The following is a 13,342-nucleotide window of genomic DNA, read 5'->3' as shown; positions in this document are numbered from 1 at the left end:
TAAGCCTGACATTGTCCCCTGGAAGGTACACACGGAAAGGCGAAGTGTGGCCAGCCGCAAGCTCCTGTGTAAAACAGAACCTTCCCCCAAATCCCAACAGCATCTGCAGGGAGCCAGCCCCGGTGTGAGCACTCATCTCGCTGCAAGTACACACAGCTCTACAGAACACTGGTTGCTGTAGCAATGAGAGGTGCAAGGCAGTAAACAGGCTGCTTCCAAGCACTGGCTTAGAACGTAGCTGCGGTATTCACCAGCAAAAAGCAGAACAAATAGACAAATAAAACACCACAATTGGACATGTTGAGGTAAATGGGGCTTCTGCTACCAAACAGCACGAGTTTTGTCCTTTTAATATTCACTAGCTGCAGTATGACAACAATGATTTTTAAAACCAGATCATCCACCTTCAGTTGTTGTGCATGTACTCTGTGATGTTGATGTAGACCTTGAGGAATATCGCACCTCTAACTGAAGGGAGCAGTTTTGTGTTCCTGGCTTACACATCCGTGAGTAGTGTTCATAATGACTAACATGCTGGATCAGAACAATAGGCCATTTATCCAGATCCACAGAGTTTTAAGGGATAATTCATTTTCAGCAGTTAGCAATAGAAGTCATGGGTTCATTACAGACGTGAGTTTCAAATGCTTTAAGTGCATATCAAATATCATCTGAATCACGGCCATTTTAAACAATAGTTACATTCACTCCGTATTTTTTTGATCCATTTCTAGGAGCAAATGGTTATCTTATTTTTATTAGAAATAAATGACATTGAAGAATAATGAGTGCTGTTGATCATTAGCTTATACCAATGGCCTGTTCAGCATCCCAGGTGGATGGTACAAAACTGAAAGCAAAGACAGGCGTTGTACAACTGTCGGCCTCCAGAAAGCCTTGAGAAAAAAGCAAACCAAAAACAAACATTTTTTTTCTATGGTTAAGGAACAAGCCTCAGTAGCAGACCCCATTTGCCATCATTATCCTGCGCTCATTTCCGTGTTTGACACTTCCAGAACCGTTTTGCTGAGCCATGCAATGCTCGTGAGTCACCATCCAAGTTGTAGGTTCTGCTATTCAGATAACACCACGGGCTGGATAGATACCGAACGAAGGGAAGTCTGAACTGCATTTGGCTGGTTATCCCTAGGGTGATTCTGTCCATCCCCACCACTACGAGTAGCCCAGTGCTATTCACTGTGTAGAACCTGTACATAAGCTCTAATGAATACATCAGGGAGTGGGCTTTATCTGCAGACAGAAAAGACTGAGGTCTGTGGATAGTTACAGGTTTAAATTCCCTGCTACACTCCATTTCAAAGGTACTGCTCAGATGGCACCGCTCCATCTGTGCATCAGACCAGCTCAACAAAGAGCAAACCAGCATTTAAAAGGTCTGTGCTGCTCAGACTTAGGAATAAAGTTACTGATTGAAATGACAGTCCCCTTACGGACTGAACACGGGATTTAATGTTAATCATTGTCATAAGCATTCAGGAATTCTACTAAATGTAAAGAAGCCTACCTAAATCAGACACAAGACCATCACCTAAATGCAGACTCTTCTCAAATGTGGTTGATAAATCTGAAGTCTGAAGGGCTGCGGGACCAACAGCACCCAGTCCCAGAGGCAGAGCTGTGGAACCCAGGAATGCCGCAAAGCTCCTGAACCTAAGAGTGCACCTTTCCTGTGTGCAAGGGCACATTTCACCCACCTCTAACCCAGAACAGGACCCTGTTGGTATCCAAAAAATAGGATCAGCATCCCCATGCTCAGTTCCTAATCTGCTTGACTGAAGGACTTGCAGTGCACAGCCACTTCCCAGCCTAGACCTAACGAGCTCTAGTCCAGCTGAACATATCTTTTATTTATATATTAGTGTACATTTACGTATGTTCTTTCAGGAGCTGAGGAAAAACTCTGAGGCCACTGAAAACTGTCTAAATCAACTGTGAAAACGTTTCTCAAGAGCAGCATCTTTCCTTTGGTTCTCCAACTCAACTTTCTGCATACAGCAGGCCTCCAAAGTGGATGAACAGAGACAGGTGCCACAGGAGGAGATAGAAACAAGAGGTGTTCATGCTGTGTTGTACCTACCTGGGCATGATGCTAATGAAAGCATATGGAAAAGAAAAATGAAGGGGAGAGAAAATAAAATAAATAGGGAAGATGGTTACAAATGAAAAATATATGTTTTTAAATCAAATTGTTTAATGCATAAGATTACATGAGTCCAGACTACTAATACTATCTTGCTTTACTGAATTTCCTGAATAAACAAAGTCATTGTAATGCAATGAAAACCACATTAAAAGGAAATGGAAAACAACTGAAGCAGTCTCTGAAAACTCTTAAAATCAGTAACCTGAAGGTGACAGAAAATGAGACCATGGAGTTAGAAAGAAGTCCTTCTTTCATTATTTCTCCCTTTAGAATTTTGCTACATTTCAGTATAATTTTGCTTGATACGGGATTTGAAATAATTTTCATACAAAATAAACCATATCAGAGACATGCCAGTGACAATCTACTGAAATTTACTGACAAGATTTAAAAGCTAAAATATTCTAAATGAGAACTTAACTTGAACTGGCTTAACTGGCCTGCACAATCATTTCTATATTTCTATTCATCTTAAAACCTAAAATCTCCCAAAATTTGTTACCTTTGAAAAGAACAAAAAGTTTTGATTTTAGGCATTCTGATGTAGTTCATAAAGTCCCTCAGAGAGTTAAAAAGCCACACAGTCACTTTGTTTTCGGTGGACTCACTGTCTAAAAACCAGCAGAGACTCCAGGCTTGCAGGACCTGAATGATGGGATTTACACATGCTGTGAGGCAAACCAAACTGTTTCCTGACATCTTTTGTTCCAGAAGCAATTCCCAGCCTACTCAAGTAAACAGAACGGATCCTACTGATTCCACTGAGTTTCAGAAATGCTGCCAGAATAACAACCAAGACTGGAAAAACGAGGTAGCCTCAAGATTCTGTTGCCAAGATTTCAACCTTTATTTCTTTTATTCCCTTTAGTGTCTCCCAGTTCTAAAGACAGTGAGTCTGGAGACAGCGCTGATTACACCCAGGCATGCCTGGGTGGCTGCTCTGAGCTAGAACTGTGGGGGTTAACCTGCCAACTTGAGCCTACACTAATGAAGGCTTTCCTTTTGGGAAGGGAGCTCCATATTTTTTGTACACTTCAATGACACTCTCAAAAAAAACCCCCAAAAACCTCCAAATAAATAAATGAATAAATAAATAAAATGTAATCAAAGCTGCAGGCATTATTATTCCACAAAGACATCTAGGCTTAGGTTCAACTTGTTAGATATAAGCAAATTAGTACGTTGTCTTTACTGAACACACTAATATTTCCATATTATTATTATTACTGTTGTTGTTGTTGTTGTGTCAGTAGAACAATTATTCTTTCCTGCTAATTCAACCATGAGGAACCAGATAGAGTGAATGTGCTTGCAGACACTCACTGCCGGTCCATTGCTCCTCTCCTGATATCTTGAGCCAGCAAACCACTCCAAAAAAGTCAGCTCACCTGGTGCTCAAAGCCTGTCCACCCACCCCCTGACCCGTGGCAGCAGGAGATGAGGGTGACCACACCTTCCTCCTGCCAAGTGGTGACTGCCACGCTGCCACACCGAGTACACCAACGCTGACCAGTGCACGCCAAGCAGAGAGACCCTGCACAGGGATTTCACACTCACAGCAAAACCAGTGCAGAGCTGTCATGAGCAAAGTTACGGATTTGGGCAAATACCTGTCCGAGCGTCCTCCTTCCAAGCTGTACCTCAGGTAGTTCATTCCATCTAAGAACTGGCTGCTCGGCAAAGAGTCATCTCCCAGCTCCCGCAGGTCTTCTGGCCTAAGGTACTCCCCTCCATCTCCTGTCATTGTGTCATCACCTGCAAATCAACCACACCAAGGGTAAGCACACACACGAGTTTGATTTCATTGGCACCTCAGGATCTAACAGCTGGATGGCACAATGAACAGGAAGGCAATTTCCACTCAGGAAACACTGCAAACCACAAGCAATTAACGTATTTAATCAAACTGGCACGTCAAGCAAGATATTTTGAAAAACAAAAGGAAAATCAAGGCTATTAATCGATTAGATTTCAAATGCGTTTCGCTGTTACACACACTGGCAAGGAGCACATCTCTTGCTATGCTCTAAAGTGTGTTCTTTAATCCATCTTAGCTTCCTGAACACAGCTATGCTGTATCCCAGCCTGACAATTTATGGTTAAATACCACCACATATTTGATTGTAATCTACGTGTTTTCAGATGAAAACATGTTTTCTGTGGCCTTATGCCTTGTCGTTGCAAAGGCTAATTTAAACACTCTACTATCCCAGCTCTATATCATACCAGGCTCTGTCACCCGTATTCCAACATCTTTCTGTGATCAGCAACAAAATTTATATTTCTAGAATGTGGCAACATCCATAAACTGGATATAAGCTCACTTACATAGATGGGAATGATCATAATTCGTAATAAATCCCTTCCTAAATGATCATTTGCTATCTGACACAGTAACCTTTGTGCATATACTCTGAATAATGAAATTGAATCCTTTTTTTTTAGGTCCGGAATTCTTTTCCCCAGGAAATTCTGTCTATATGAAGTCACAGTTTGCTTTTCCCCAGCAGACTAACAAAACAGATTCCATTGCCAAGCAACGTGTAGATGTTTCTTTTCATTCCCACTTGCAAGACACTTCCTCTCCACAGTCTCTGCCTGGACACTTCAGTCCTTTTCCCGCTGGTAAATCACTGCAGTGTGAGGCTGCCAGAGGCTTGGTGTGTCCCACAGAGGCACACAACATGACCCCAGGCCACCAAGAGCTTCAAGCCTTCTCATTTTCTAGGCTTTTCCGAAGCTCATCTTGATACTTGTTTTCACAGAGCAAATCAAGCTATTTTTTCTAGCTTGACATTTCAGCTAAGAAACAAATAATTTAATTATTTCTCATCTAAAACTGAGTAAACTTTGGGGAGGGGGTGTTAAGATTTTTATGCACACACAAATATATGTAAAAATGAGTCTTGAATCTTCTCAGTGTAACAACAAAAACTCTTGAAAATTCCATCTGCCCACATTAAGAGGGAGAAACTGGGCACAGTTTCACAGAAAACAATAAAATGCACTTAATCATTTAATGTTTCCTGTCTTCTGACAGATGATGCCTCCTGTTTCCTGGGAATGTCACATTAAAAAGCACAGGGCTTAGTGAAAACTTGGAAGATATTAAGGCAATGCTGTTAATCAAACAATAAAAGGAATTTCAAGTTATATTTCAAATAAACTAGATAATTATAATCATGCCAGACATTCCATTTATAATAGAAACAAAGGCAAAATCTTTACTGCTTCCATCACACCCACAACCTTTTTAAAAAAAAAAAACAAAAACAACAAATCCAAAGTCTGCTCTGATTTCAGCTTTGGCCTCTCATCTGAGAGCTGTCAATAGCGGGGCTAAGTCGCAGCGTTTGATGTGATGGGACATCTGCAAACAGTAACCAGACCACGCACGGATATCTCGCAGCAGCAGGCGAGGGCTGAGGGAGCTCCCCCCAGCCCCTGTGCCCTCCCATCTTCCCTCCCTGAGATGAACATGCAGTGCCTCCTAGCACATGGAGAGAAAAAACAGGGCTTTAACTCAAAATGACTGCACGTTTGGCTGACCAAGGGCTTCCTGACACGGCAGATCTCACCAGATGGTTGCTTTGTGGCGATACGGGAATTGCCCTTCCTCATCGTGCCAGAAACAATCCGTCTGCCATCTCATTCCCCATCAAATTAGTGCCAGGAGCATTTCCATCACTTACTAACCACTTTGGGACAAATGTAACCCTTGACATTGATGCTCCATGGTTTGCAGTGGCCATCTATCAATTTGCAAAATCCAACTGCTGTACGAGAATTGCTCTGGAGTTGTTTCTCACAAAACATAGAGAAAACATAGAGAAAACTTTAAAATAAAATAGTAAAGGAATGGGGACTCTGTCAATCTGCCAGAAATTGCTTCTAATAGACGTTTTTAAAGCCACATACAGCTATGAGTTTGCCAAAATTATTGTTTTCTCTGCAGCATGCAGGTAAGTCTAAAGCTCACCACAGAAGCGCTGTAGATGGAGAAAGGACAACTATGGCAATAACAATTTTTATGGAATTAATTTTTTTAGGGAATATTCCATAAATGCAGAGCTTCTCTGACACCTTCTTTGGACGCTTTCACTTCCCTAAATCAATCCTCGATTTAGTGGCCCACACTAGCAGCTTCCCTGGATTATAGCCTGGCTAATGCAGTAACTTCGTTTATTTTTAGCCAGCCAGGAAAGTGGGGTTTCACATGTGGTTTCAGATGTTGACACATGACTTAAAATGAATGATCTTGTCAGCTATTGGGAGCTCAGGGCAGCACTCACAGAGTGGCAGGAGGTGATCTCAAAAAAAGAAGTGCACTTCGACTCCCAAGGACCTCTGGGGAAAGAGTAACACCTTGATTTTGTTTTCTTGCATATTTACCCATTGCAAAAAGAATTCCAGTACTTGACAGGTGGTTACTGTGGTATTTAGGAAGTTGCCCTTGAACTAGCCCTAAGCCACCGAAGCTTTAATTCTGTAAACCAGCATCCTGTGGCTACTTTTTAGACTACTGAATACAAAGTGCTCTATTTAGAGGGTGAATTAACTCAGCGGTGCTGCTCTGAATTTACTGTGCTCTAAATGCGCAGTAACAGCAACATAAGTCTATCAAGAAAAATCCCTGGCTGCAACTTTAATTTCCAGTTTTAATTAAGGAAATTACGTTTTCCCACAAATTCAGGTGCTTCTTCAGAGGAATTACGTGCATGTACAACAGCAGTGGATTCTGCCCAGATTTAGCTGCTCATTTCTCACGTATATGCAGCAGCATTAGCTACTCCAAGGCCATGCGTGGGGGCACTCAGGAAATTCATTGCTGTATTTCAGCACGGTGGGGGTTTTTCTTTCTCATCAGAGATCTGATGCAGCCAGATATAGGATCAGCTGTGAACTGCTTCCTGGAATCCAAGGTCACTACAAGGCAGTAGCTCAGAGTGTCCGTGAACTCTTTGCACATGACAACCTTCCTCCATCCCTTCTCTGCGACTGCAGGGTCAGCACTAATTACAGTTTGGTGTGAGTCAACTTTCCTGGTTGCCATCGCAGGCCATGCTGCTCCTGACAGTGGTGTTTCACCTTCGACTTCAGCCTTTCCATTCCCTCCTGCCTGCAAAAGTTGTCTGGCTGGAAAATAACTCATCAGGACAAAGAAAGAGATGCATTTGCAGACAGACGGGTTCTCTGGGCTGGGTCACCACACGGTGAAACGCATGTGCTGCCAGAATGGAGGATGTGGGGCAGCACAGTCGGAGCTTGACAACTTCTGCAGCAGCCAGAACTTGGTCTCAAGCAGACAGTAGAACTACAACTTTTGAAAATTAACTGGCAATGAGGAGGCTCAAAAAGAAACCAATGAGAGCTCTTGAACATCCTGTTTTACCAGTTGTATTCCCTCTCTATAGCACTACGCTTACTGCACTATCTCCCACGGGAGTCTCAAAGATAAACCACTGTATGTTTGTGCAGCTCTTCCTCACAAAAATGAGGCATGGAATGAATACAGAGGAGCATATTACTATATGGGAAAATAAGAAAGAAACCAGGTTCCTGCCTTTTCTACATTTTCCTGTGTGTCTACACAGACTCAGCCCTAACAAAAATATTTACTTGTGCTTAACTTCACTAATTCTGTAGACATCACTAAAATACATTTCACAACATGCTTTGCAGTAATTTCCCTTTACTGTTCTACAGATCCCTCAGGTGCAAAATGCTTCTTTTGTGGTGACAGCCTTAAAGCAACTGAACTTGGCAGCAATACAGCCAAGGCAGACACAAGGATGAAAATGTACAGGGTTTTTAGTGCGACTTTATCCACACCGAGCGTTTCTGCTGGCAGGGGTACACGTTGCACAAACCACATCTCTTAACAGCTCTGCCTATGGGAGTCTGCAGTGAAATCCCCATGAACCAGGATTAACCACCATTTCAAATAAATGATTTGTTTCTGTACAGAAGGAAGATTTGGTTCTGCAGGTAGCATAAAAAGTAAAGAATTATGAATAATAATTCAGTGGATAAAGACAAAAATGCTGCAAGAAAATGGAAGAATTAAAGTGACTCTTGGTCCATTCAAGGTATTTTAAAATAGGCTACGCCTATTTTATAAATATAAAGTATCAGGACCTTTTTAATTTATAAAATAGCAGCACCTTCCATACCATGATGAGCTATCTGGTAGATCTTTGTCTTTTATTTTATACTGCTAAGACTGGATGTTAACGTTGTTTTAGGGATACAATGAAATATTGACAACATGACAGCAATTGTGCAATATAACTATCTTCCAAGCACAATGCAAAGTACTTATCATCAGTGATGAACATGCTACACAATGGGGCCTGAAATACTTTGCTCAAGTACTTTTGTGTTTAACTTAACAATTCTATAAATACAGCTGGCGGGTTTGCAGCAGCACATCGATTTATTTCAGGACATATCGCGTCACTTGAAGGAACACAGCGTCACAGAAACTTTACTGCTAGCCTCTCATGAAGCTACGCCAGCACTAAAAGGTTCATCCTCTCTCTGTTCAACAAGTTCTGCAGCCTTCCTGTCCCCAACTATTTTAAATTTCTGTGACAAGAGCCATCCACATTAGGAATTCTTGCAGCGAATGTTAATTCAAAGCACAGGAGAGCATTAGTCATGCGGGGCAGCCCCTTCAAGTTCTGCCAACACGCTCAAAATATAGGTAATAAATCTGAGACTTTCTGGCTTCCCTTCCTCCTCCCACCTTTCAGGAAACACACACTCAGCCACACTTCAAAATTAACAGAGAGGAGCAGTGTTAGGTACCCAAATTATACAAACATGTGTTGTTGCAACACAAAACAATAAACCAAACAGTCATAGTTAAACAAAAAGAGAAAGTCTGTGGGTCTTACTCCACGAGCTCCTGCTAACAGCACCCGTGCCACTATATGCCTCCCCATCACTGAAGGGCTCCTCATCAGAGTGTTTAAAGGCTGTACAACACACAAATTGGTTGGAGAAAAAGGAACACCCTGGATTAATCCTGTAGAAGCAGGAAGACATACTAGGCTTTGTGGATTTAAAGATGATTCAACAGCAGATGAGGAGAAAACTAAACAAGGTGAACATAAGGAAATGAGAAATTTAAAGGCAATTCAACTTAATAATTACACAAGTAGTTGAATGTTTCTTAATCAGAGACAAAGCAGCAAAATAATTTCACTGGTCATGATGCAGCAGAAGATAATTGATTTTTAAATCACACTTGTTTACTTTTGCACTTTAAAATAAAAAGTTGTGTCTGGAGCCTAAGCATCATATTTTCTCAAGAGTATAACTCATTTATCAGCATAAATCCCATTGCTAAAAGCAATACAAGCACTTGTAATTAATGAATGCCATTAACTCTGTGCACCATTTAGAACCACAAGTGCATCTGTATTCTTTGTAGAAGAGAAATACCAACCCTGTAACTTGAGTTTCTAAATTCCCAGGACTTTCTGGAAACTACTCACTCCACAAATTATTTGCATGAAATAATAACAACCACCATAAAATGGTACACATAGGATATTGTAATATTAACAGGGCCAAGTGTAAAAAGGAAAAGAGAAAATCCTTCCAAATGTGTTTATTAATATTGCTGTGACTAAAATTTCTAAGTCACTTTTGAACTCTTAGGAAAGGATGGGTTTAGGCCATTTCTGCAATTCTGAGCTGTGTAGAAGCGTGATACGTTATCACTTCTCCCAGAAGATCACTAAATTTCCTTGGGATGTAGCTAAGTGGTGCAACACATTTCCTGTCTCTGTGTGCTAAGGCCTCTGAAACCCAAGCGCCAAACTTATCAGCCTGTTGTTACTTTATATCACACCACGTGCCAGTTGTTACTTTATATCACACCACCATCCTTGAGCCTCCCTGCACCAAAAGCTCCCTCAGGGGAATGCTCTCCTCACCCTCCACCTTATGCATCTTCTGACACAACTGTTTCCAATTAGGCGAAATTCCTGGATATTTGTATCTGATACAGGTGGCACAGATCCAAAAAAATGTATAGCTCAGATTGCTCTTTATGGAGGGCTCAAAGCCATCTTTGGGACAGCTCTACAGTGAAATTTTAAAGACTGTATTTGAGAAATGGTCTCATTTGCCAATTTGGTTCCGATCAGTTTTTTCTGGCAAAGGCACAGGGGTCCAGGATTTTGCTTTCTTTCAAATTTTGGCATCTGTATATAAATACCATAATGATTACACCATTAAAAAAAAAAAAACAACTTCATACAAGCACAGCAAAATGAAGATGTCAGAGTACTCAAGCAGCTTTTTTCAGCCTATATAACAGGTTACATAGGTGATATGGAAGAGGAATTTAGCAAAGTCACTCACCTTCTTCATCTGACACATCCAGGACTTCAGTCATTGTCTCGGGTACATTTAGCTTGTGCTTCTCTGTTACAGTCTGCAAAGACAGAATCATCAGTCAGAGAGCAAAGTTTAGAGCAGGGTGTTTTCAACAGACAGCAGCAAGATGTGCTGAGGCTTTTCATGAAGTGTTTACCCTTCCTCTAACTCTCCTTTTCATCTTTAGTCCAGAAGCTCCTATTCTCAGCGCTGCATAAGGTAACATTTCTTCTGGCAGAGAAGTACAAAAACATAAGATAATGAGCTGGTCAGAGAAATGAAATTTATTTATAATGGTGCATGTAGGACAATTCAGCTGAATGTTTCCAAGATGATTTTAAAATGAATTAGGTAATGTCTACAGAAGAGCTTCAGATAGTTGTATGGGGCATATGGAAATTATTAAATTGTAAAGCATTTGGAAATGAAGTTATGAATGATGTGAAATTCCTAAACTAAAAGAAGATGTGAAGGATTTACACAGATCACTTGAAACATTTCTCCTCCCTCTCCAGAAAAAGGTGACTACAGTGAATATTAATTATATCCTTTTCATAAATCATGTATATTCCTCCTAGGCACATACACATCAGAGGAGAAAAAAAAAAAGTTGTTTGAAGATTCTGAAACATCTTGTGCATCTAAAAACTCAAAATATTGTGAGTCAAGGCAAGTACGGACTGAGGAATAGTGGGAGGATTCTGGTTAAACATGAGAGCACAGAGCACAAAAATACTGGATGTTTGTTGTTTTTTTTTAAAATGCAATTTCATCTTCATAAATGAATTCTGGGAGGAAACAGAAGATGTCCAGGGGTGCTGAATCAAGAGTGAGGACATCTTTTTAGGATGCAGATTCAGACTGGAGAAGGAGATGAAGAACATAATGCAGAGGAACTGTAGGAAGCGCAAGATGTGAAGAAGTTGCCTGCAGGGAACTCCTCAGTGCGTTACGATACAGGGGACAAAATGCCAAGGGCTTCAGAAGGAGTGGTGATCACAAGTGCCTCGGTCACAACCAACAAGTACCAATTTCCGTGGCTCCTCCCAGCCGAGCTGGGGAGCTGCTGAGGGCAAGGGCCCTTAAGGATGTGTGGGAGCACAGGTGCCCCTCTGGCATGGAGAGGAGTGCCAGGAGGCCGCGTGTCTCCCCTAAGAAAGCCCCTCTGAGGCAGCACTCACTCCACTGCCGCAGATCCCCTCTATCCCATGCACGCGTTAACGTTACGTGCAGAGGAGTGAAAGTGTTTCACGGGAGGGATAATTAAATCAGCCAAACCCTCAGCCCCTTATGCAATATTCTTTTGGGAAAATGCCCACTGATATCAAGCAGTGAAGTTAATAGCAGCTTTTGTTGCACAAAACTTACTAGTTATTTCCTGATCCTGTTATGTGCTTCTCTGTTTCTAACAAACTGACAAAGCCAGCATTCTTGCTTATTGTAAAATACTGTACTTTCATAAATAACTAAGTTACCAACCATATAATTACTTTGGAAATTAGTTTTTCAAGTCTGCTCTATATTTCTGAAATCTATTTAACTCTGACAGCAGTTCCAGTTTACCCTCCTGAGGTACAGGGAAAGAACAATGCCCTTTGCCTCAACTAGCAATCCCAATTAGGCTCCTAAATTCACTCTTCCCCATGAGTAAAAACAACTAATTATTTCTGTTGCAGCAGAACACATGCTCAGGGCTGCAAATTAGTTTATATTCACCAAATGTCCCCACCACCAGCACTGACTTTTCCCCTGTATTCCCATGGCTTTCCTGGGATAGAAATGTCAGGCAGCAGTGGGGTGACAAGGCCAGCGATGACATATGGGGAAGTGCTATCATTCAGGTGGCACTGACTTTGTTAACTCTGGTGTTGAAGAGACAAAGAAGCTGAGCAATCAGCTAAGTTAAAGCACAAGCTGCAGGTAGAGATGATCACTGTCCACTTTTCTATCACCCAGGCAACCAAGGTTTATAGACCACTACATCCATCTAGGCATTACTTAGGTTTTTACAGGCCCCTATATAGTCTGGTCTCTAAGACTGGCAGACATTATTATCTATTTACAGGGAGGCAAGGATATTTGATTGACTTCCTGGCTTTCCCCCATCAGTAAGAAAAAAATTACTTCAGAATTGAACAATTGAAACAAAGCTTGGAGAAGAGATTCACAAGAGTGTGTGCGCACATGCACATTACAGAACAAAAAATCTTCAATGCCATCTTTGGAACACTGAACTCGGCAAGAATCATTAAGTGATTCTGCATTAATTCTAATCCAAACAACTTCTGTTGGGAATTAATGTTTTTAAAGGAGCATCCAGTGTGATATGAGATTTTTTTTAACTGACAGGCACATCAAACACTCTCAAAATTTAATATCCATATCTAGCCCCATGAATGGCCCACGTGGAAAACTGCTCAGTGTGTATTTCTCAAACTCCTTAGGTTTAGTGCCACTGAGAATTCCATGATGGAATTTAAATAAGGCCTCTGTATTTGAGCCTTCAATTGTAAGGCCAGAATTTCATTGGCTGGCATAGAATAATTCCAATCTATAATTCAGGTACGTAATCCCACATGTGCTTTCAGCAATGACTTACTCACAGCAGCATGCTGCAAACAGCCTGAAAGCTCCTCATCTGTTCATCCATCCACAGCTTGTTTGTATAAATGCCCCCAAACTTAATTGCATAGCAAACCTCTTAAAGTCCAGTTTATCCTCATTTCCTACTGCTCCCTAGTTTGTCAGTAAAAAAAGTGCATTTTACTCTCTCTGTTGCTATATATT

General features: G+C 41.2%; 1 protein-coding gene across 18 annotated transcripts in view; it reads right to left on the bottom strand.

The window, feature by feature from the left end:
• The window catches only part of ANK2 (ankyrin 2), a 274,114-nt gene that overhangs the window by 47,178 nt on the left and 213,594 nt on the right, over nucleotides 1-13,342 (bottom strand). For 11 of the 18 annotated variants that reach the window (XM_088055994.1, XM_088055992.1, XM_088055999.1 and 8 more), the window contains 3 exons: nucleotides 10,541-10,613; nucleotides 9,064-9,144; nucleotides 3,775-3,919 (listed from right to left, as the gene is read on the bottom strand). In XM_088055994.1, coding sequence (XP_087912120.1) covers nucleotides 3,775-3,919; nucleotides 9,064-9,144; nucleotides 10,541-10,613 — 299 coding nt within the window. The remainder of the gene's footprint in view (nucleotides 1-3,774; nucleotides 3,920-9,063; nucleotides 9,145-10,540; nucleotides 10,614-13,342) is intronic. The other 7 variants (XM_088056001.1, XM_088056004.1, XM_088055996.1 and 4 more) reach the window with 1 other exon arrangement.

This window comes from Pseudopodoces humilis, chromosome 6 (assembly GCF_049639895.1).
Source record: "Pseudopodoces humilis isolate 2021_Gansu_Grassland_sample_001 chromosome 6, ASM4963989v1, whole genome shotgun sequence".
Taxonomy (NCBI): Eukaryota; Metazoa; Chordata; class Aves; order Passeriformes; family Paridae; genus Pseudopodoces; species Pseudopodoces humilis.
Note: the sequence above shows the minus strand (reverse complement) of the source record. Positions and strands in the feature narration are given on the sequence as shown.